The sequence below is a fragment of the Vigna umbellata genome, chromosome 6 (assembly GCF_029865625.1).
Source record: "Vigna umbellata cultivar VRB3 chromosome 6, Vumbellata_1.0, whole genome shotgun sequence".
NCBI lineage: Eukaryota > Viridiplantae > Streptophyta > Magnoliopsida > Fabales > Fabaceae > Vigna > Vigna umbellata.
Window position 1 is genome coordinate 13,235,717 of NC_142170.1, and position 25,914 is coordinate 13,261,630.

General features: G+C 30.0%; 3 protein-coding genes across 4 annotated transcripts; 1 reads left to right on the forward strand and 2 right to left on the reverse strand.

The window, feature by feature from the left end:
* Positions 1 to 812: 812 nt before the first annotated feature.
* On the reverse strand, positions 813 to 3,886 carry LOC148196821 (beta-glucosidase 12-like). 2 transcript variants are annotated; one of them, XM_088092818.1, is made up of 14 exons: positions 3,866 to 3,886; positions 3,559 to 3,639; positions 3,301 to 3,370; positions 3,005 to 3,063; positions 2,814 to 2,889; positions 2,641 to 2,718; positions 2,454 to 2,541; positions 2,119 to 2,374; positions 1,905 to 2,020; positions 1,605 to 1,813; positions 1,486 to 1,517; positions 1,300 to 1,402; positions 1,062 to 1,170; positions 813 to 984 (listed from the first exon to the last, which is right to left on the reverse strand). In XM_088092818.1, the coding sequence occupies exons 5-14, from the start codon at positions 2,872 to 2,874 to the stop codon at positions 813 to 815; spliced, it is 1,224 nt and encodes a 407-aa protein (XP_087948944.1). In that variant the 5' UTR covers positions 2,875 to 2,889; positions 3,005 to 3,063; positions 3,301 to 3,370; positions 3,559 to 3,639; positions 3,866 to 3,886. The 2 variants fall into 2 exon arrangements, with proteins under 2 accessions (XP_087948944.1, XP_087948943.1); XM_088092817.1 differs by lacking the exon at positions 3,866 to 3,886 and having other exon boundaries at positions 3,559 to 3,720.
* Positions 3,887 to 6,896: 3,010 nt separating this feature from the next.
* Positions 6,897 to 8,735, reverse strand: LOC124843352 (rho GTPase-activating gacO-like protein). The gene is made up of 2 exons (XM_047320086.2): positions 8,591 to 8,735; positions 6,897 to 7,591 (listed from the first exon to the last, which is right to left on the reverse strand). Exon 2 carries the CDS (start codon positions 7,550 to 7,552, stop codon positions 7,136 to 7,138), a length of 417 nt encoding a protein of 138 aa, XP_047176042.1. The 5' UTR covers positions 7,553 to 7,591; positions 8,591 to 8,735; the 3' UTR covers positions 6,897 to 7,135.
* Positions 8,736 to 17,600: 8,865 nt separating this feature from the next.
* Positions 17,601 to 25,914, forward strand: LOC124843340 (putative E3 ubiquitin-protein ligase ARI7). The gene is made up of 15 exons (XM_047320066.2): positions 17,601 to 17,953; positions 18,539 to 18,663; positions 18,798 to 18,903; positions 19,034 to 19,124; positions 19,319 to 19,491; positions 19,819 to 19,923; positions 20,011 to 20,099; positions 23,053 to 23,160; positions 23,337 to 23,427; positions 23,550 to 23,639; positions 23,784 to 23,831; positions 24,379 to 24,450; positions 24,880 to 24,979; positions 25,064 to 25,190; positions 25,274 to 25,914. The coding sequence occupies exons 1-15, from the start codon at positions 17,777 to 17,779 to the stop codon at positions 25,542 to 25,544; spliced, it is 1,773 nt and encodes a 590-aa protein (XP_047176022.1). The 5' UTR covers positions 17,601 to 17,776; the 3' UTR covers positions 25,545 to 25,914.

Genomic DNA, 25,914 nt, shown 5'->3' on the forward strand with positions numbered 1-25,914 from the left:
GGTGAGAGGGGCAGGAGGTCCTTGTCTATGTCCCAATTTTGGACATAGTGTTAACGGACTAACCTTGTGGTTGACAAGTTGTATCTGGCCATGATTTTTAGTATGAGGAGTGGAGGTCATCACAAGTGCACGACCATCCGAGACTTCCATCAACATTAGATCCGGATAATTGAGTCTAGCAAAAAAATCATTTTCATAAATATGAGTTAGGCGTAGTAGTAGTATCATGCCTCATTTTAATAATTGGTTGCATGGTAGCTCACCCTTATTTATTTGTGCATGTACCGGAAAAATCATATTTTTGCGATGATCGTATAACGTATTTGTTATACGGGAGCAGATGAAGGAGCGTCGTCTAATCCAGTACAAGTGAAGACGGAGGAGGAAGGATAGTAAAGAAAAACTCGGGTTATCTTTAAGTTGAAATCTGAGTTTAAATTTATGTAATTAATGTGAGATATTTTATATTTTCAAATGAATGACTGTAGAAATGTTACAGTTTTCATATTATTTATGTAATATCAAGTATGAGAATTTGGGATGTTACAATATCTTTCCTTACCACACAATTCTTACATCTATTATTGATTAAATTAATATCATATTTTTTTCAAAGTGGTGCATAATTAAAGGTTATAGAACGCAAATGAATATTTAGAAAAACTATGAAATCTGATAGAGAAAGAATTATTAAAAAAGAAATTTTTATTTCTAAGAAGCAATCATATAATAATTTATAGTTAAAATTATTACACGAGTTTGCATCGGTGTTTCTAAAGTCTAATGACAGTGTCTTAGAGATTCTCTATAGTCTAAGACCTACGAAGAAAGTTCTTGAACCATTTAGCAGATAGCTTTTGATATCGCTTCAAGCCATTTTTATAATCCACGTAGTGTATTCCGAAACGCACCGTATAACCGTCACCCCATTCAAAGTTGTCCAATAATGACCATGCAAAATACGCTTTTACCTTTACGTCATCCCTTTTAAAAGACAACATAATTAATTAATTAATTTACAAACAAAATCATTTTTAAAAAATAGAGAAATTATTCATTACCTAATTGCTGAATTTACGTAATAGAGATGACGATAGTAACTGTCAATTCTGTATATATCTTGAAGGGCTTCCTGTAACGATAGTTCTGGATTGTTTAATTCACTTACACCTACAAATTAAAACCAATAACCATTAAAAATGTTAGAACAAAGAATCAATACAAATATATTAATTAATTTTGTCTAAATACTATACGAGACATTTCAAAGATATTAAAATGATCTTTTGATTTGATTACCATTTTCAGTTATGTAAATCAAAGGATCGTTGTACTTTTCTTTTGTATAGAGCAACAACTCCCTAATTCCTTTGGGATAAACATATAACCAACCAGAACCACTCTGCAAATATAATTATGAAGTCATAAAAATCAAATATAATAATAATAATATGAACATAGAATTTGACATGATTGTATACATACCGATGGACCAATTGGAACGCCATTGCGAAATGCTGGCACACAAAAGAAAATACAAAATGTGATATTATGAAATTATAACATATATTATTTAAATAAGTGATAAATATAGTTGTTCTTACATGAAAGTCTGGCATTGGAATCTGTCTCATAATTAGGTTTGGTTTTGGGTGCATCGGAAACATAGAAAGTGGTGTAATAGTTTAATCCAAGAAAATCAAATGAACCAACAAGAAGTTTTGCTTCTTCTTTAGTGAATTCTGGTAATCTTTTACCAACTAAGTTACGCATGTTTTCTGGATACTTTCCTGATGTCAATGGTTCCATGTACCTGTAATTACAAATAAAAATATCAAATTTTAGATTACTAATAAAAGTTCTTTGAAGGGTGATGATATTTGAAGGTAGAGTAAAAGACTTACCATCCATACATGAAGTCAATAGCTCGTTGAGCAGCTTCTTTATCTGATTTTTTATTTGAAATTGGCTTGAACCAATGAGACACTATTGTAATGCCTATCAAGCCCCTCTGTAATTTCTGAGTAGAGTGTTTCAAATGTTAAGAAGAAGGGTTATGTTATACAAAAATACTTTAACCTAATATAAAGTTTTGGTGAAGAGTAGCAGTAAAAAAACCTGATATTTGTTCTTGTAAAGTTTGACAGCTGCTGCATGAGCAAGTAGCTGATTATGTGAAACTAAATAAGGTTCTGTTCCTGAATCACCACTGGTGCAGTTTGGATTTAGCCATTCAGAACATCGACCTGGTGCAGAGCCTCCAATGGCATAACCACCTCTACTAAAAGTCCATGGCTCGTTTAAAGTAATCCAATATTTCACCCTATCTCCAAATTCTTTGAAACACACTTCTACGTAGTCTTCAAAATCATCTCTGAAAATCACTCAAACATATATTATAATTAAATTTACAATGGATGTAAATTTTATTTTATAATGTTGTTATAACTTACACAATGCGACGACTTAAGAAGCCTCCATATTCTTCTTCCAAAGATTGGGGAAGATCCCAGTGAAAAAGTGTCACGTATGGTTCTATACCTGCAACATTAATATTTTTACTTACTTAAAAATCTATTATAAAATGTAAACTTTTTAATTAAGAAAAAAAAAACAAGAGAGTAAAGAATGAATGTTGACCTTCGGCTAGCAAATTATCGATAAACCTGTTGTAATAATCGATTCCTTCTTGGTTTATACCTCCACTCAGCTTTCCTTCTATTTATGATTTAAAAATGAACGAAATCATTAACGTGAAAGATGTAAATACAATAATTACGAAAACAATAATATTTCATCAACTTTGATCTCACTTGGTAGGATTCTAGACCAAGAGATGGAGAATCTGTATGCATCCAGATTCATATTCTTCATTATCTCAATATCTTCCTGTTGTATAAATGAAAAACAACATCCGAAACATGTGACTAATTGTTTTGATGAAGAAAGATAATTGGTTTTTTCATTAATCCGATGTTCCGATCATCAAGAATCTAGGTTGTACCTTGTAGCGATGATATTGGTCAACTGCCACATCTCCATTACTTCTATCTCTTATTTTTTCTGCAAGTATTACACATTTATATTCAAACTACTAAGACGTGTTTTTTACAAATACAAAAGCGAATTAAAAATGTTGTATAGAGGTAGTAAAATTATTATAGTTAAAGAATAATACACAACTATTATAATATATATATATATATATATATATATATATATATATATATATATATATATATTATAAAAGTACTCTAAATTATATCACATTAGAGATTGAAACAGAGAAGAAAAAAAAACCTGGATATTCGTGGGTGAATGCATCCCATATACTTGGTCCTCTTCCATCTTCTTTTGCCGCACCTTCATACTATAACATGAACGTAACAAAATCACATGAGTTTAGGTTCGAATCTCAAAGGTTAGCTTCTTCTTATACGAACATATCATGAACATATATAACAAATAATGTCCTGTTTAAGTTGAAATCTCAAGGTTTGTCATTAGAACAAATTTCAATGTAATACCAAAATGAAATCTGAATATGTATATATATACTTGGTACGATGCTGATGCTGTTCCAAAAACGAAACCTGTTGGAAAACTACTTCGGTTGAGTGAAGAAATATCGATAACAGTTGAACGAAGAGCGAAAGTAGTTGATGGTAATGTGAGAGGAAGAGCAAAGAAGATAAGGAGAATAAAGTGGTTGGATGCCATGTTTGCTTACTGAAGTTATAATGTGTAATGTTCCATTTTGTAGAGAAGAAAAACATAAAGTTATAGCTAAATATAGATTTAAGTAAGTTAGAATGAAACTCAGCCATTCATACTCAAAACTGTACCGGTCAATACTACTAATTTAATCTACACTGAGAGATTCAGTGCAGTTTGGAATTATTTAATAGTTCTATTTAATTTTTTTCAATTTATTTTAACTATTATATTATTGATAATATTTATTATTGGTCTTTAATATACTGATAATGGTGATTTTTTTATTATAATATATTTTTTAAAATTTTCATTAACTAATAAAAAATTTATTTAACTTTAAGTTTTATTGAAAGTGTTTTAAGATGTATGTAAAATGAATAGAAGAATTCAATAAATATATAATAATACAAGTAAATCCGCTATGATAAAAACTGCAACAAAACTTAAAACTAATTAAATTATAAATACTTTTAAATATGTTTATCAATAAATAAAAAGTTAAAACTTATATAAAACATTGGTATTATTATTTATATGTTATTCTTTTATATGTATCAGTTACTTAAATAAATAAATTTACTATAAACACTTATAAATTAATAAATTAGCTTAAGAAAATTTATCTACTAGTTACTTCTAGTATACTATAAGTCCTATAAAACCTATTAAGTTAAGACTAACAATAAATATATTTCTTTTTAGGAAAAGAGATATTATATAGCTGTATGATTCTTAGTTATGATGTATGAAAGAATTTAATGTCTTCAAAACAGTCAGCTATATTAAAATATGGATGCAACCACAGTGCAAATGTAAAATGTGAGGTAGACAAAGACAAAAAAAATAATAATAATAATAATAAAAAAAGGCTTTATTGATAACAAAGTTAACCTTTTAGAGTTGTTGAGACAAAGAGATCTTCCAAGCCAAGTCAACAAGAATATGTTTCGAGGATTTTTATGCTCGATTAATAATTTTTCTAGAAACTTATCTTTTTTTCCTAATTTCATGTGTTTTTTTAACAGGGTATGTTTTAATAAAACTTTTTCTTTTTATTTTTTATGATTTTTTTTTATTAAGAAGTAGTTTTTGAGTATAACTTATTTTATAAAATTGACTAATATTCTAATAAAAATGATACCATATATTAAATAAAAAAGAAATTTGTTAAGGATAAGTTTTAATGCATTATTATGATATCATGTTTAAAAAAAATTTAAGTCTAAGTTAATCTCAAAAAATGTAAAGTGAAATTTACACTCATTCATTTATATGTTGTAAACTGATTTTGTTATGATTTTGTTATTAATCTATAGGTAACTTTCAATAATTTTATAAACAGATTGAAACAATATAATTATCACATTTAATTATATTGTTCACACTTATAAAAAACAATAATTTTACTTAACTAGTCTTAGTGGTATTTAATTTTTAAAATATTTGTAAATTTCTAGTTATAATGATGCTATACTTTTAATGAATATATATATATATATATATATATATAAAAGATAGAAATGTGATTGTTGGGTTATTTTATTAGATTATAGTTATTAAAGAACAGCTACATAGAATGAAATATACGTGAAAAAAGATATTAATTAATATGACGTAAACTTATAAAACATCAATAATTTTTAAATTTAAAAAATACATTATAAATATGGATAAGCACTTTAAATGTAATAAACATGTAAGTTAATATATTGCTAAAAAAATTCTGAATAAGCATAAATCACGTCTATCATTATGACTACCAAATTCAAGGTTAAAATTATCAAATTATAAACACGATAACAAGAGTGACAAAATAAATTAGTGGGATTCATTAAATATTAAATTTTTCTATTACAATTAATTATTGAAACTTAATTTATTAGTTTTATTAATTTAAGTTAAAATATTATTGTCAGTTTAATCCTTCTCATCTACTATGAAAGTGAATGAACCTGTGAAACCCATTAATTTAGAAGTGGGTTGACCCGAGCATTTATGTCGCCTTAAAATGTGTACAAAAAATATATGATATTTTCAGTCTTTTTATTTTCAATTTTTGAATTCTGAATTTCTTTTATAAATTTTTACAACTTTGAATTATGTAGTTTGATTTTAAGTAGCCGATCCACATTTCCAATGATGTTCATCTTTGCCAAAGAATAAATATTCAACTTTAAATAAATTCTGCTGCTGCCATATGTTAAAGGATGAATTCCAATTCCTTTTTCATTTAAAAAGAAGGTTTATCTATTCTGTGAAAATAATATATTTAATTATATATAAACATTTTTCTCGTATAAAAAAAAACAAACAAAATATTGCACACTAAATTCATTCACTTTGGTTGGCCCAATAAAAGATAAAAAGGCTTTTTGAATATAATTAGCATATAAAAAAAACATACATGACTATTTGAAAAGATGGAACCCATATTCTTCATGACTTTTATAAGCCAACAGAAATCTTATATAGATTCGAAATCGAATGTTGCATTCTAGAAACAAAATTACGATGGAATCAACTAATTCTAATATATATTTTTTCACGCTTTTAAAAAAATAAAATTTTAGTTTAATTTTAAATTTTATGTATGTTCTACTTTTATTTTATTTTTAAAATTACACTACCATAATATGATAGGTTTAGAGTTACACTGAAAGTATAATATAGCCATATACATGTTACACTCTGTTTTAAATCCCTTCCCATACAATGTTCAAACATCACACAAGAACAAAAATTGGTTGAGGAAAAAATTTGCTCTTATCATTTCATATCCAAAAATTGAACTAAACAGCACAACTTTATAAAAGTCTCTCTCTTCGAACCATTGTTATAGAATTACCACACAAGTAAAACAGTTTCAGCATATGATGCACCTAATTTCTTTTGTTAATACTAACAACATATGCTTAATGAAACTACAAACAGAGTGCTAATTCAAGGTTCATTCAAACAAAATGATAAGTACTAAAAAGTCAAAAAGGTTTCAAGACATGTGAGAATAATACAGAAAAATAAGGTAAACCACTTGAGTAGTTCTCAGCAATTCACCAGCAGGCTTATAATTAGAAGCAAATGGAATGATTTCATTTTTCACCATGTGTGGAAGAGAGAGTATAGAAAATGAAAGTAGAAAAGGTTTGAATTGGAAGTGTTATAGCATTATAAGCAATAGGTAGCATTGTAAACTCTCAAATTCATGATTGAAATAAAGAAAAGAAGGAATTAATGATAGGGTATCAGCGAATGGAACCCTCAAAATCAGACTCACCCAGGAAAAAGGAAACTAAAAATGAGAGCAAAGAAAGAAAACAAGTAAATAAAATAAATGATACTACTGAGTCTCACTTCCTATCTGATCATTGTAACTGGTAATATGAAAAGGAAGAAAGCTACTGCACAACTTTGATTATGGTTACTTGCATTGCACACCTGCTTCAGCAGCTCTGCGAGGTGTGTTTTTGCGTCTGCTTCCATTATGCCTAAAACCATTGGACTTTGTCAACTCAGCAGTGCTGTTTGATCCATTGCCAATGCCATTTTCTTCCTCAACTGACTCCAGTTTCTCTTTTACCTGTGAGCTTTTCTTCCTTTTCCTTCCATTTTCAGTTGCCGTCGGACTTTTCATCTCTTTGTTAGAGATTCCATTCTTCACATTGTTGTCACTGTCATCTTCTATCTTCTCTACTTCTTCTTCATCAAAATCATCCTTTAGTGGTTTCTGTGGCCTCCCTCTTCTCTTCTGCATGGGAATTTTTTCATCCTCCCCACTTGCAGGATCCTCGTGATTGATAACAGCTAGTTTTTTACCCTTTCCTCTACCTCTACCCATGCTCTTAAATACACCTGCTCATGCAAACAAGGACGATACCTGCAAGAAAAACACACAACGGCACACATGGAAGTGGCTTCATTGGAACAGATAAAGAGGTAAACCCATGACTTAAAAAGGGCTTGCACAAACACAGGCTTAAGAGCCACCTCTGCTGCATTACAAAACAAAAATCTGATCTGATATAGTACCATGGCTATGATCTGTTACAGGGCAAAAGAAACATAAAAAGAAATATAGTCCTCCATTTTATTTTATATAGAAAGAAAAAGACTTTTTCCTGCCCAATTGTTCTTGCACTTGGCACACTTTTATTCCCCTGGATTAAACCAGTATCAGTACTTTTGGGGTTTGATTTTTCAGTGAGGCCACAAAATTACTGAACACTTCAATTTTTTAGCAGTGTGGAAAAAACTACTCTTTAAAAAGATGAAAACTAGGTAAGAGAGATGCATCTTCCCGAAACTCAAAAAAGAAATAGATTAGGGCATATAGGAAAACTAAGAGAAATTGACAGTTCAGTGAAATTGTAAATCAATTGCGAGATAATTAACAGAATAAGCTTCTAATCTAAACCCAAAGAAACTTCACAAGATTCATAATAAAGCATGAAAGCAGTAAGCTTGCAATTGGAGAGAACTGATAACAATCGAAATCCACAGTCACCTCAGACTCTCGAAACCCATAAATCTAAAAGCACCCGAAAAGAAACACATTTCTAATCCTAACACAAATTCAACAAATAGAATAAAAACAACAATAAAAATAGAAAGAAATGATGAAAAAACCGTACGAACAAAAAAATGAAGATAAAAAGATTGAAACAGGCAGCATGAGTCAAGGAATGAAATCTTTCTTAATCCTCAGAACTCTAGAATAAGCAATACCCAGAGAGCTGGTATCATTATTTATCGGAAAGCAAGCAGATTCAAACAGTAAAAAACAGAAGAAGAAAAAAAAAACGTAAATTTCAAAAGGGCATAAAAAGAAGGCAGAATGATCTTAAGAAGATGAATGAAAAGAAGAAATAAGCAATACCCATATGATGAAACATTGAGAGGGATTGATAGAGCAAAATGGGGATTGGGTCTGACGGAGTTGCAAGTATAAAGAGAGTGGCTTGTGAGAAACAAGGGGCCAAATGAAACAGAGGCGAAGTAGGGATAGAAAGAAAGAAGAAAGAGAGAAAGAAGCGTTTGTAGAGATATTTGTCTATTGGTTCATGAGTCTGTGACTCTGTACACTTGGGTGTATTTATTTATTGCTTATATCGAGCGTGAACAACGTTAAATCGTGAGGGTCACTCTCGTAATTTCAAAACCAAAGTGTTTGTACAGATAAAAAAGACCGTGTACAGTGAGCAACTACACTACACACATAAAATAACCGTTAGTGGTTGTGTTAGGTGCTTACGCGTGTTGTACACTTGTGTAACCTAGTTGAGTGCATGTCGAATTTCCAAGTGCAGATTGCATGGAATCTGTGATGTCTTTCAAGTTCCAACAACAACGATAACTGAAACCTAGGTAATTGGAAATGAGACATTCTCTTGCTATTAGGGACATAGATTATTGCATTATTGCATCATGGTTACAAACTAGAACGTGTGATGTGAGTAGGGTTCAGAGAGTGCTTTACTTTGTATATATAGTGATAGAAAAATATTATGGAATATCTTTTTGTCAAAAAGAGATTAAAGAAATCAGTGAGAGAAAAAAAAATTATACTTGTATAAAAATTAAACTTAATTATTAATATAATGTGACGAAAAATTCAATTTTTGAGCTATAATTTACACTAACCATGGATAAATAGATGGAGGATTATAAATAAAACATATAGAAAGTATAACCCCAGATTTTTAAAGTTTAGGTTTAAGAATAAATATTTATTAAGCTACTGGCTTGTCAATGCAGCTAGTGCTACTTGGTAAAGAAGAGTAAAAGTTACTAATAATTTTAATGTTTGTTGAACATTTTTTTTTGTTTCTAGACTAACGTTAATTAATGTACATTACATTTATAACAAAGACGTATATTGTAAGAATAAACATCAATTTATAGTTTTTATTTTATTTTTTAGTAATATTTTTTTCATTAAAACTATGAAAAATCAATAAATAATACAGGAATACACAACAAAAATTCAGAATTTTAAAACCAGTATAGATATTTAAAATAAAAGTGTAAAGTATAGAAAAAGAATGAAAAATACCAAGAAAAAAAATGCTTTAAAGGATGGATTTTTAAAATTTTAGAACTCCAATCCCTATTGGGTTTCCACTAGTAGACTCGTCACCCCATTTTCAACATCTTTCATTTTTGAAACGTTTCTATCCAAGATCCATAACAAAAATTATGACCATTTGAAATTTACATATTTAAGATTAACTTAAAAAACAACTTTAAATACACAACAATGCTAAGAAATGAAAACACCAACCTACATGCAAAATGCAATCGAGAAGAATGAAGATTCAGTCAAAACGAGCATTACAATGGCAAAATGAAAGAAAAGAGATTGAAAAACTTGCCCATACAAGTTTGACATTGTCGTTGCACTTTGATAGGAAGTTTCGTGTAAACATAAAAGAGAAAGATAAAAATGTTAACATTATTTCATAAATTTTAAAAGGTAAATTGACATTTATTATGAATGAATCAGATGTTAATTTAAACAAAATATTTACATTAAAAAAAGTTACTTCAAATATTAACATGATGACGTCATAAGCTATTTTTACCCTAGTGAGTAACAATAAAAATAGTTCAAGAATTTTCACAAAATAATTAAAAGCGCAAACTTTTAAAAATCATCTAAAGTAAAGTTTTAAGAGTGAAAACTAAAATGGAAATAGATTCGAATCCTTCAACAACAAAAGAAAATCACACACACACACACACACATATATATATATATATATATATATATATATATATATATATATATATATATATATATTATGCTTTGAAAACTTTGGATTTGTGTCCAATATATCTTTTGTTTCAGTTTGCTTTAGTTGGTATGAGTATTTATCATCTGAATTTGTAATTTTTCTTTGTTGTTTTACTTACCCATATGTGAAAAAAAAAATCTCATCGGAATAAAGTGATTATATTAATCAAAGTGAATCATACACACAAAAAATTCCCAAGTTGGTACTAAGTTTATTTTTGTCTGTTTTTGTAGTTGAGTAAAAAAATACCGAGCTGAGAACTAACTCTTGGACCCTGCTATTAACACCCCAAGTTTGTCTTAAAGTCTTGGCGAGAAATGAACAGACAAAAATATACTTTCGGTACATGGTTAAAATACTTTCGACAAAAATACGTTTTCACTAATTAAAATCAACATAACATAAACTTGTTTCTATTGTGTTGTTTTTCATTTTCCAAATACAAACATAAGGAAAACTTTCATGTGTTAAATTTTCCTAAATAAGATGATTTTTTGTTGAATAGAATTTAAAAAATAAAAATTGTATCATTTTTCGGGAAAAAAGAGCAATACAACTCCTTCTTGTATTTTAAATATATACCCCGGTTAAAGTATTAAACCCTTTTTAATCTCAAAAACTTATTTCCACGAAAAAAATTGTACTCCTGATTACACAAAGGAAAAATTTAAGTCTTTTTAAAAACATAAATAAATAGGTTATAGGCTTAAATAGAAAATTACTTGTAGATTGGTAAAACATGTCGATCCATCAAAATCACAAAGAAAAAAAAAATCCATAAATAGGTTCAAACAAATAAAACACGTAAATTCATTTGAAGACACAAATCAAGTTGTTGATGATTTATTAAGGAAGTCTAAATGGTATTATAGAAATTGTGTTATTTGTTTGATTCTTATTTATATTCCACATAAAATTAAATCAGTTAATTTCTTTAAGAAAATTAAAAAACACAAACTATTATATATTGTGTATTTATACTGTTGCAACCAAAGTTTTATATAATAGAAAGAAACACAATCACGGCACCTTAAGACACCGTGCATTTTACTTTTTATACCTCGCTCTCATTAATTAACACTATATAGATTTCAACCATATTAACTATCGGAATTTCGCTTTGAAAAATCACTTTGATTCATATTGGTAAAAAAATATAATATTAGTCTAAATCTTTTGGCCTTTAAGGCTTTGAAAAAATATATTTGTAGTTTGGTATCTAGAATTGGTATCACACCTATTCAAGTTTTCCTCTTTTGATGACTTAATCTTAAAGAATAAAAGTTTTAATATACTTCTTTTTTACATATCGATATGTGACAGAAGATCAGGAATGTCTTTTTAAATATGTAAATTAATCAATAAAAATTATATTTTAAATATGATAAATTAGAAGGTTAAGATATTTTTAGTAAAATAAATTTTTATTTTTAAATAAGTTTATGTTACGTATTGTTACGATTATATGAAGATTTTATAAAGATAAAAAAATAGAAAAACATGTAAATTCATATTAAAATTACATTATTTTTATAGAAAAAAACATATTATATTAAAAAAAAATATTTTTATCACATTTAATAATTTTTTATCGTTTAAAAATCAAGACTCAAAATCATTTAAATATTTTTTTCTCTTTCCATCTTCTTCTGATGTATTTTTCTAAAAACAAAATCATATATAATTTTATGCTTCAAAATAGATAAATTTATCGTGATGTCTCGACAAACTTAAAATCGATACAAAAATGTAGTATTTATTATTCTTAACCTATTTCCAAAACCTTCATTTGCATATTGTATTACTACAGGTGTGTCTAATCTCTCTCACATGTTTCTACACTGATTGAAAATTGCCTCATTGAATCTAGAGAGTATGAGAAAGGCGTGATGAGAAAAAAACATTAGTGGTGAAAATGAGAAGATTTAGCAGGGAAAAGAAGGTACATATAATTAAGAAAGTAAAAAAGGGTGTTAATATGCCACAGAAAGTGTAGTTATCTCAACATGCATGTTTGCCTTTTAGATGTCACCAAAGGTACATAAATTATAAGTAAATATAATTTATTTATTTTTAATTAAGGAGTTGAGTAGTCCTAGAAAAAAATTAATAACCATAACAAATACTGGAGATAGTTAGATATTAGAAGATATTAAAAGATTACTTAAATTGAAATTTAATAGACCTTAACATAGTTACTCAGTACATAATACATAATTTATCCTATAAAATAATGACGATCTCTATTTCTATTGTATCGACAAATTTACCAATTGTAAACAATTCTAAAAATGAAAAATTATTGTGATTTTTTAAATTAAAATGATTACTTTGTCAATTTTTTTATTTAAGAGATCCTTCTTAAAATTGATATTTTTTATTTGACTATTTTTAAAATTTAATAATTCTTTTAAATTAAGATATTATCTGTAATAAATTTGTAAAATATACTTTCCATAAGTATAATAATAATAATTTTATTATTTTTTTAACTAGGTAGGTTTAACAGTATTTTAAACAAATAAATTAGACTACATCTTTTATACAGTGAAAAGGGGTATGCAATTACATGATTGGACATGTATTTATAATTTTGTCGTAATCATTAAAATATTTTTTATATGCTGAAATCGATCAAAAGCACCCAACACACGCATCAGAACCATTTCATCAAACATAAGAATCGCGGAATATTTGTCCACGACAAAGACACCAGAAAACCTTCCATTACACTCGCTACAATGCAACAGACATCCTTTTAACTTTTGATCCTCCACATGACACAAATTCCCACAGCTATATATATATATATGCTTTCCAAACTATAATGGAAAACACCAACTTATATTCTTCGATTCATCAAACCAATTCATCCCACTCACGTCTTCAACTTCAAGATTCAATTTCTCCTTACACTCTGTTCAAAATATTTTTTTAATGCAAAATCTTGTATTATGAAATTAGTTTTTCACCTAAAGCAATTCCAAAGCATAAATCATTTCAGTTCCATCAAAAAGTTTCAACGATATCTTAATTCTCAATGACTTTATTTTCATGGTCCCTTTCCATACCTTGTTTCTCCTTTCATGATACATCATCACCAATGGTTCCTTTTAGCTTTTGTAAGGGATTTTTGTTATTATGTTATTGAGTTGAGTGTGGTTATGTTCTGACTAGTTTCCTTTTACCAACTCTTGTTTATGTATTTTTAAGGAACTGGTCAAAAGATGAAAAAGGAAAAAAAAAGACTAAAAAGGAAAAAGAGAAAATAGACTAAGGAAGAAACAATAAATATGTTTTAAAATAGGTTGAATTTAAAAAAAAATACTAATTATGTGTGTGTTAAATCTAATTAGATTGAACCTCTTCCTGATCAAATTTGGTTGGTCAAATTTCAGCTGGATTCAACGGTTGTCAAAATTGTTCGAGTCTATCTTGGTTGAAATTTGATCAAATTTAGTCTAGTTTGGTCCAGTCGAAATTCGATCAAATTTAACTAAATCAATCACGATTAAATTTTGAGCGAGTAGGCCTCGGTCGAAATTCAACTAAGTCAATTTTGTCAAAATTTGTTCAAATCCGTTCAAGTCTGCACCAACTGAAATTTGATTGAGTTAAGCCAAGTTGGTCCTAGCTGAAATCCGGTCGAGTCTACCTCTACCAAATTTTAGCCCTATCTTTAGTCAAAGGTCGAGATAGGTTTTCTAGACTAAATGTCGATATGCACGAATTGGATTGATGATCAAGATGAACCAACCCAAATCGAAGGTCAAAATCATTGAGCTCAACTAAGGCTGAAGGTTAACTCAAGCTGAAGTTTGAGATAATTCGGTCTGGATTGAAAGTCGAGATAAATCAACTTAAATCAAAGATTTAACAATATATTTAAAAAATAAATTGATATTTTTTTATGTTTAAAAAAGAAAACCCATGAAATAGCCTTAATTCACAAGGTTTTTTGGGCTTATGGATTTCCTTAATGAGACACTTTTTTGCCTTGTGGGCTAGGGCCAAACTTTGTGAGAGAGCCAAATTGCTAACTATATATATACATTGCTAGTATAAAAGGTTTTGCTCTAGTACCTAATTCAAAACAATTTTGGCTTAACTTTTTGAGATAATTAGCATCGAAATTAATAAATTCATCATACCTACTAAATTATGATTGAATTACAAAATTTATCCTTTTTAGATAAGCAATAATGTGGATAGAAAACATAATCCATAATGAATCAAGACAACAAATATTTCATTTGTACATTTTGATGTTTGTTAAGCGATCACACAATATAATGATTTTATATATATCTATGCATTTGTTATATTAAGTATATGTCTGTACAAGAAAGGTCATCATAGACAATAATGAAATATTAGAATCTCTTTTATTTAAGTTTTCAAAAGAAACTGATATTTAAATAAGTTAATACAAATAGAAAAGACTAGTAAATACACAATATATAAAATCTATTTACACACACCCACTATATATTGACTTCTAACATCATATCAAATCCTTACTATCTAGTCTCACTATCACTTGCAGTCTCACCTGCTAACGTCATATTTGCAATCATAGCAAAAAAAGAATATAACAACCAATACAAAATAGAAAGTGTAATACAAAATAGAAAGGGTGAGCTAATGATGAACTTGAATATCTACAATACTTATAATCTCACATTATGCAAAAGCTACTAAAACTCCTATCGACCATGCACTCATAACAACAATGATCACGTAATAAAGGATTCACAAATATATTATCATAAACTAAAATATGACTATATGTATTAAATAAGACAATAAAGGTATGCATTTGTTATGAGATCATGAAAGAGATGTCATGAACGCCTAAAATTTACCAGGTTTTGATCTCATCAAGACAGGATAAATTCATTATAGTTTTGCTAGAAAACGGGTCCCTCATCCTATATCACGCTATAGGAACTTCCTACAACTTTCACCTCATAAACTTCATTCTTTATGAGTATGAGAATTTAGTAGAGTTAGGATGACTTCAACGTAAATATTATTAATCAATGTTTCACACTACATTAACTAACTTTGCACTTTTCCTTAAAAGCACCACATTCATTTCACACATACAAACAATATATTCCTAATTTCCTCCAAAACCAACCAATTCAATAAATCCACCAATTCTAAACTCAGTTCACATAGTACCAAACAGTCATTTTAAACCATATAATTCAAATATGAAAATATTAAAATTAACTTCCTTTAGTTTGGCTAAACAACTATTTGACTCACAAAATAATTTTAGAACCCTATTTATCACATGATAACGTAGTAGATAGATAAAATTCTAATTAAAAATCTAAACATATCACCATGATCACAAAGTAACAAAATTTCACTTACAATACTTTTGAATCACATGTATTGTCTTACAATTCCACATGTAAACTCTAAAAAGATGAAAACAATTAAAAACTATGAAAGATTTAAAAAGTGAATTTATTTATTTTTTATTAATTGGATATTAAAGCTAATAATTATATTATTTTGATATTCAAAATAATGTTAAAAATCTAGAAAGAAGATATATGGGAAATTGTTAAAAAAATACAGGGATTATGATTTTTATAAAATTAAATTTATTAATAAAAAATCTATCTATAACTTTAATTTTATATTATTAAAATATTATGGTGTCACTTTTTTTTAAAACCACTTCTCTTATATATTTTATAGGTTTTCACATTTATATTACATACCTTACATATAATTAATATTTTCAATAATTATTAAAATAATAAAATTTATTTTTAAGTCAATATTAAAAAATCAATTCAATAAAATTAGTTTTATTTTATTTATATATTGTAAATTAATGTTGTGTGTAATGAATGTATATGAAATTTACTTTCTCACATCAATTATTGTGTATTTAAGTTCAGGAAATCAAATGTAAGAATTGAAGGAGATTTCTATACCAAATTATACAAGAAATATCAATAATTCATTAATAATTTAATAAAGAATATAAAAATGAGTTATATTATATAAGTTCACTTTGTGTTAAATTATATAAATTTAAAAATAATTTGATATGTCAATATTACTATATTTTTTATTTCATTTTAAAAATATACTCTTCCTTTGGTCTAAAAGTGTATATATGATATTTTAATGGAATGTTTATTTAAATCCCTTTTCGAAGTATAATTGATACTGTTATTTTTAAAATACAAACCAACAATAACAAATTAACAATATTAATGAGAAAAAGATTTAGTTGATGGTTAGTATAGCTGATATATCTGAATTAAAGTGATAAAAGAAATTTCGTTCTATCACATGTTTTTATTTATTTATTTTTGTTATTATTGTAGTAAAAAACAGTATAGAAATATTTTAAAATGCTTGTAATAATTTTAAACTGTTAGTAAAATTAAATATATTTTAATTTTTTAAACCGTCACATCATTATGCTTTAAAAATGATAAAATTAACAACAGAACTTTGTGAGTTATACTAGGGCAACGCTTTTCCTGTGTGTGCTTATAATAGAAATTAACGGTTTATAAGAACTGCTAGTTCTTAAAATTATAATTTTTACAAGTGTCAATAAAAAGTTGTTGTTAAAAATATTAATAAAACTTTTGAAAATATTAGTCTGATACCTCTTTAAGAAAATGATATTTATAGAAAGTTTGATGATTTTTTTTAATTTTATAATATTATTTTTAAAAAAATTAAACTCATTGTTGAAAACATAAATTTGGCACTAAACTGTTTTATTCATAAATTAAAATAGATATTTTTTTTTGTAGTAAAATTTAACTTATTATTAACCAGAGTAATGATCTATTTAAACACTCACCTACTTCCACATGAAGACATCCTTACAAGTTACATGTGATAAAATAGCACGACATTTCCTTGTGATATCTTAGAAAATGACATAATAGGATGCACCATTTGACAAAGTGTATCATTCAATATTTTAAGTAGTAAAAAATAACCACTACAAAGGAATTACACATTTAATCTTTATTATTGTTATTATTATTTAAAAATATATATAGAGATAAAGATATAATTATATTATTATTCTTCCACTTTCCAAGCCTCTCGTTAGTTAGGAAGAGAAAGGATCGAAGGCAGAAACCATAAAGCAAGACACTTTTTTCCTTCGTCTCCACCTTCCTCTCTAATCTTCGGTGCTGTGCCCTAGATTTTCTCTAACCCTTTCGATCGTTCCTAAATTCAAAACCCTTCACTCTTCCGCTAGGGTTCCTATGGATTCCGAGGACGATATGCACGACGCCAACGATATCGAGTCACTCGATGACGATTTCTACAGTGGTGAGACCGAGGATGCTCCCATGGATTACTACAGTGACTACGATGACGTTGCCGACGACTACTTCGAAGACGCTGATGATTCTGACCGGATTGAGTCTCGTCGCCCGGAGGTAGTCTATTCTTCGACTCACTTTTCTGATTCGTTTCACTTTTTCAGCTGCGAATGTAGTTATCACCTACTTTTGCCGACTGTGAAGTATTAAGTGATTCGAGTGAAGGAGGCTGATAAGGCTACTCTTGCGGCGGAGTAATTTGTGGGTGTATATGAAAAGGATACTGTCCAATACCAATACGTGGTTGGTTTTAATAAATTCTGGAACTATACCGAAGTGTGTGGTTGGTAGGGCAGGAACTTGTGCGCAATTGATCTCGATTGGCTAATATTAGTCAATCGCTGGAGTCGGGGACGGTGGAGACGTTTTTCATTCCATTTTGCTGCTGCTGTTTTCTTCAAAATGAAAATTATCGAATGAATTATAACATGAAATCTCTTGGTTGTCTCATGGATACGATCATGAGTGCTCTGGATGAATATTATCGAATAAATTATAACATGCAATCTCTTGGTTGTCTTATGGATACGATCATGAGTGCTCTGGTTTCTAATTAAGGAGCTATTGTGTTACTGGTGTCTCTGTTTGTTTCTGGAATTATATTATGCCTTTCCGATTGACTGATCTCTGTTTGGATTTCAGCAAAATTTTACCATACTGAGGGAATTGGACATCCGGCAAAGGCAGGAGGATGACATCACAAGAGTATCCACAGTTCTCTCAATACCGCGGGTTTCCGCAAGCATCCTACTTCGTCACTATAATTGGTAAATTTGTTACCTTTTTTACCTTGTATTGGTTTTGTTTGCTGTTGCAGTTTTATGATGCGGCTTCCTTTGATAAGGTTTTGTCTCTTTTATTATTTACTCATATACTGAAGGAGAGTGAATTGGTGATGCAGGAGTGTTAGTAAGGTGCATGATGCCTGGTTTGCTGATGAAGAACAAGTTCGAAAGACAGTTGGTTTGTTGGATAAGCCAGTTTTCCAAAATTCTAATGCTAGAGAGGTGAGGCGTGGTGGTTGTTTGGGGTTTAAAACAGGTCGACTAATTTTGAATTTTCTTGTTATATGCTGCCTGGGTTTCATTTAATCTTCACTGCATGAATTATCTCACATTTATCCGTTCTTGTGGTCAGCTTACTTGTGGCATCTGTTTTGAGATGTATCCTCGTTCACGAGTTAAATCTGCTGCTTGTGGTCATCCTTACTGCCATTTGTGCTGGGCAGGTTAGCTGTGTGCCATCCTTCTGTTCTTTGCTTGTCACGGATACCTGTCTGTCTTGACATTGTTATTAAATCATGCCTTGCTCTGTTGTGTATTTTTTTGTATGACTAGTGAGAATACATGTATCATCAATATTCTTTCTTTATTTTTTAAAATTTTGTTAAACCACGTTCTTCTATTCCTTTTTACATGCTAGGATATATTGGCACATCAATTAATGATGGTCCGGGATGTTTGGTGCTGAGATGTCCTGATCCCACTTGTGGTGCTGCTGTTGGTCAAGATATGATTAATCTTTTAGCATCTTTTGAAGATAAAGAGAAGTATGACCGTTACCTTCTGAGGTCCTATATTGAAGACAACAAGAAGGTATGTTGTAGATTTTTAATCTGGGCTTTAGTGACAATATTAAAAAAAATTTATGCATTTTGTTCTGCCAACTGCAATCTTATATTGATTTGTTTACAATTTATGTCCAAATTATGCATTCATAATTCTTCACATGTTGATTTAAGTGGTAGTGTGGCTACAAATGACTATAAATTTCTACATTTTGTGATAAATGGTCCATTAGTTAATATGTAATGTTTCCCTACCTTTCTTATTTAAATCATGCTTGTTTTTTATGATCATTGATGTTCTACACTTTTTGACATCCTACTCTCATCGTCTAATCCTGCTCTGTGTTTTTTGTAGACCAAGTGGTGTCCTGCTCCAGGTTGTGAGTATGCAGTTACTTTTGATGCTGGAAGTGGAAATTATGATGTATCTTGCCTCTGTTCATATAGCTTTTGCTGGAATGTAAGTTGTTTAGAATCTGTTTTAGATTTTTATAGCCTTACATTTTAGAATTTTCATATTCCACTAATTGGTGTGTTGGATCTACAGTGCACAGAGGAGGCTCACCGTCCAGTGGACTGTGGCACTGTGTCAAAGTGGATTTTGAAAAATAGTGCAGAATCCGAGAACATGAACTGGTACATAATATATTTTGAAATATGTAGATGTTAGTTTCTTGCTGTTCCGTACTGATTGTCCCTTTTTGTAGTTGCCAATAAAAATTATAGTATTTGATGCCTCATTTATGTCAAGGTCAACGAGTTATAAATGTATAGTTAGCAATGCCTTGTTATTAATGCGTATTTTTAATTTTTAAATTTGGTTATTGAACCAATTATCAAACTGGTTCAAGGTTCAAGGGTTCAACCTTGTTCGAATTGGTATCTGTATAGTATTTTAATTTAGTTAATATATTAAACAGTATTCATTAAACTCATTTATGTGAAGACTAATGCTCATTACAATCATTTTGTTCTATTGAAAATCTTTGCATCTGGGTGTGCATAGGAGTTGATAACACAATATTAATTAAAGGGTATTTTGTACTTTCCTCCCTTAAGGTTATACTAAATGACACTTGCATCCTCCCTAGTTTTAAAATAGACACTTACCTCTCTTGTGTTTCTAATGAAATGACACTCACACCCTCTATAATTTTTAAATAAGCATTCACCTCCTTTATGATTTTAATAAATCACATTTACATTCCATATGTTTTCTTTGTTTATAAAAGAAACTTTAATTGCTATATTTTAGTCAGTATGGTATTTTCAAATACAATAAGGGAGTTGAGTATCCTTTATCAAAACTATAAGGGGGTAAATGTCTATTATAGAGGGGATATAAATGCCCTTTTATTACCAACATAAGAAAGGGGGATGCCTATTTTAATACTAGAGGGAACGTGAGTGTCATCTAGCATAGGCAGTTTCCCCATAATGAACACATCACAGAACACCAAAGGGGAGCAGCATTATACAACACTTTTATAATATAAAAAAATACTCCTGGTGTTTAATTATATTATATAAAAATATATTTCTATATTTATTGTTTTGAAATTAAGCACATTCAATTATAAAAATAGGATAAAGGAACTGAGGAGTAATAATGGAAGGGTGAGATTATTTTTTCTTGAGTGTGTTGTGGCCTGTGGGTGGGTTTAAAGCAAGGTTATCAAACCCACAGGTCAAGTCACAAACTTGTACGAACTTTTGACTATGCTCACTGTGACACTGTCTATGAAATGACTAATCTCAAAACTTGTTTCTCGGTGGACTCGGAGTAGACTTGATTAAATTTGATTCACTCAAAACTTGTTTAAAGCAAGATTATCAAACCCACAGGTCAACTCACAAACTTCTACGAATCTACGAGTAGCTCTTGCTATGAATTAACTGATCTCAAAACTTGTTTCTTGATGGACTCGGAGTAGACTTGACCAAACTTGGTTCACTCTTGGTGGACTCGCGAGTCTGAGTCACTAAGTCCGAAAAATGTTGTTGTGTTTAGAAAACAAAATCAATTATGTGTTTTGAAAACACTTAGTAATGATAAGATTGGGTCCTCCTAGCTTCTCCAAACAGAAAATGTACTTCCACGTGATCAATTAGATTTCATACTTCGTCTCTGGTGATCACCACTTCAAGTCTTTTTTTCTTTGGTGATGTTCGTGTCTATTTTCTATTGTTTTTCCAATTGTTGTTGAGTCACCTTTGCTTTGCACAACGTTTGGCATCACGATAATGTCTCCAACCACTGTTTTGTTGCTCTTCTCTGGCACTGTCATCTTCTCTGAGTTGCCTCTCCTCTCTCCAAAGAGGTTAGGATGCCGTTTAGCCCACCCATCACCACTACATCTCTTTTTAATTTTTTTCTGATTTTTAATATCATTAGTAGACTTTGTTTTTCTTTTTTGTTTGTTTTAATCCCACTTTAAAGGGAGAAACTGGTGATCCCTTGTGAATATTTGATTTTTATACTTGAATTTGGTTAAATGATAGCTGGAGGAGTGTAAAGAATTAAAAAAAAAGAACCGCACAAAACTGTGTATTTTGTGTTTTTATTTTTTCTATTTGCAACTGTACTGAATCAGTTCTTAATCCATGGAATATTGATGTATTGCATTGCTCCGAGCAGTGAAGTTCATAGTGTAGAAACCTAGCTATTCATGATTTCTATTTAATGGTTCAATACGATTAGCAATGCAAAATATACAAATTGAGGAGACAATCACATGGCAGCTGAAATTGTGTCACAAATTAGTGGATTTACTTGATACAGATCAGAATTGTTGTGTAATGACTGACTGTGTGGGTTGTTTGTAAATTGTGTGGGCCACACAGTTGGGTCAATATGATTCAATGTGATCTGATGAAACGAAAAGACACTTAAACTAAAAATAGAAAATGGACAGATATGCATAATTTGCAGTTTCCACATTAATATGTAGGAAAAAACCTATATAATTAATCTATTTCTGCCAATTTGTCCTCAACTGTACCTGAGAACAGAGCTAGGAACAAACTTTAGAGTTCAGATTTGGACTACTTGTCCACCTACTAGTTACGAGCTAAAAGTACATGAAAAATATTCTTATCAATATATCTTACAATATTGTATGGCATCTTAGTGATATCTTAGGATTGACTTTCATATTTTCTAGCTCTTTCATGATTTCTTTCCTTATTTGATTTAATTAGGTTATAGAGTATAAATAGGGGTCGATGTTTTCTTTTTAAATTTCAGATACTAACTTGCACATCAAATCATTGTAAATTTTTGCTTTCTAATTTTTGTTCAATTCATTCTCTACATAAATCCTCATTTTGTTTTTGAGAGATAGATGTTGTACATTTTGTTAATAACATGTAGCTATTCATAAAATTTGTAATGTAATTCAAGCTAGTCTTCATTTCTTCTCTGAATCATATGATCTGTTACAATTTACGATTCACACTTAAAAATTCAGAGATTGAAGAATGATCTGATATATGATAACCAATGTCCATTTTATACACTACTACAGTGTCATTTTTTGGAGAGTCAAGATTTGACGCACCAAACCAACTATTAATTAGTGTTTTTCAGGATACTTGCTAACTCAAAGCCATGTCCAAAGTGCAAGCGACCAATTGAAAAAAACCAAGGGTGCATGCATATGACTTGTACTCCACCTTGTAAATTTGAATTCTGCTGGTATGTATTTTCCCACCTGATTATTTTGCATGCTTCCACTTCCTTTTTTTCCGTTTATTGGTATGTATGATGCTTTTATATTTGCATATATAACACGTCTAATGTCTATGTATTTCCAAACAACTTTAGCTTATGTGAATTTTACCTAATCTTGATATTTTCTTTTATCTGCATAGGCTATGCCTTGGTGCGTGGTCAGACCATGGTGAAAGGACGGGTGGTTTTTATGCTTGCAATCGTTATGAAGCAGCTAAACAAGAGGGAGTGGTAAGGGACCTTGTAATGCTGTACTTTTCTTGATTCAGGTTTCAGGCTGGCATTATCTGACTACCCCTGGCATCTATTTTGATAATGATATCTGCTTATGACCTTAATCTTGTTACATGTAGTATGATGAAACTGAAAGAAGAAGAGAAATGGCAAAGAATTCGCTGGAGAGGTACACACATTATTATGAGCGATGGGCCAGCAACCAATCTGTATGCACGACTTGACACTTTTTCTGTCCATTATGGTTATGATGTTTTATCTACAATTCCCACATCCACTGTTTAATATTTATTTTGCTTGAATTCGGTTGGGTTAGTGACGTATAACTAATTTTATTTTTCATTAACTATCAGTCAAGGCAAAAGGCTCTTGCAGATCTACACCAGATGCAAACTGTTCATGTACGTTACTCATACTTTTTTTTTTTTTTGTTTTCTTCCATTTTATTCCCACCTTCTTCCCTCCAATTAGCTTGCAAGGGGCTTTGACAACTGAAGTGAAATCTAATTTTTTGTGCTGGGAAAGCTGACTTTTTAAGAGTGCTTTGAAAAGTTTAGGAATAATGGAAAGTGAAATTGCAAAGGGAAAAATATGTGTAGTCCCTCAAGTTGATACAGTAAAAATATTAAGTTATTCATCCTTTCATTGTACAATAAAAAACAATTCAACGTTGAAATCAACAAACTGAAAATAACTAGCCAAGGTCTTAGTTTTTGCCGCATTCCTCATGGCTGCAATTTTTATTTTATTTTTTTCTTCTTTCTTAGCCTTTTAATTATTTCACTGTCAGGAGTCTGTGAATATAAACTCTCGAACAAAAAAAGAAGACAAATATACCTTTTGCTGTATCGCTTTGGCATTTTTCTTACTTATAATTAGGGCTTAATATCTTGCTTTTCAGGAACTCTAAAATTGTGTACTATTTGTCTTTTTTTTTTCCTTTCGCAGATTGAAAAGCTTAGTGACACACAATGCCAGCCTGAATCACAGCTTAAGTTCATAACGGAGGCCTGGTTACAGGTAAATGAATATTAATAGTTTTGAACTTGGTATAATGAATTGTTAAATTTGTTGATTGTTTTACGAAACTTTCGATTGTTTTGGACTGCATAGTAGTTTTTTATTAGGAACTTGTTTGGACGATCTTCTTTATAAACATTTATGGGAGAGAAAAATAGGAAGCAAAAATTAGTTTATGAACAATTCAAAAGTACAAACTTAAGAGAACTTATATGAGCAAAACTTCTGCAAATTTACTTATGCATTATTTAATTTTAATTTTTCTTTATTTTTTCTCCTAGAAGTGCTCATGCAAAAGTTCTTTCAAACAAGTTTTAGGACTAATAATTCACTATTAATTGAACTGTTTTCTGAAGGTAGTCCTATGATGAGATTGTTTTCAAATGTTGTAAACTGGAAGGCTTTCTAATTTGAATTTCATGTTGGCAGATTGTTGAATGCAGGAGGGTGCTGAAGTGGACATATGCATATGGGTACTATTTACCGGAGCATGAACATGCTAAAAAGCAGTTCTTTGAGTACTTACAAGGTTTTGTTAGTCAACTTTAACTTTCATTGAAATGTCCTGCATTTGTGGTGGTTCTCCTACAAACGATGTTTTTATTCCCACCAGGTGAGGCAGAATCTGGTTTGGAGAGACTTCATCAATGTGCTGAAAAGGAATTACAGCTATTCCTAAATGCCGATGGGCCATCCAGAGAATTCAATGACTTCCGCACCAAACTAGCTGGATTGACCAGGTAGATGTCCTTGTCTGAATAGATGCTCATGTTCCAGTATGAATATAGTTATATATGTTTTCTAATTCATTTTGTTTTGGCAGTGTGACTAGAAACTACTTCGAGAATTTGGTGAGGGCATTGGAGAATGGTTTATCTGATGTGGATAGTAATGGGGCTGCTTCGAGCAAAGCAACGAGCTCCAAAAATGCAGCAGGGAGCAGCAAAGGGAGAGGAGGAAGAGGAAAAACAACTATCCGAACTAGCATATCCAGCAGAATGACTGATGATAATCATTGGTCTTGTGAACATTGTACCTATGCAAATGTTAGGTCTGCCACCACATGCCAGATGTGCAATCAACAGCGGCGATGACTTGGATCCTCCATTAGAAAGAAATGTTTTCTGCCTCAGGCCAATGCACCGAAAGCTGAAATGGAGTCTTTACTTCCTGTTATATCATATACTGGCTCCCTTTTTGTAAGGCTGTTTTAATGTGAAAGGGGGTTAAGTCGCGTAAGAAAGGTTATCCTCCTCGCACGCCTATCCTATTGGATACACCACAATTTAATGTATATAATGTTTTATCTTAAACTTTCAGTGTTGGGTTTATGCAACAGGCTTCTGTAACTGAATATCATACACAGAACATACTGGAGATGAACACAAATGTGCTTGTTTGTGTCCTCTGATTTCTTCTGAATCTCTCTGCAGCTTCTTTAATTTTACCTTGAGTTATGTATAA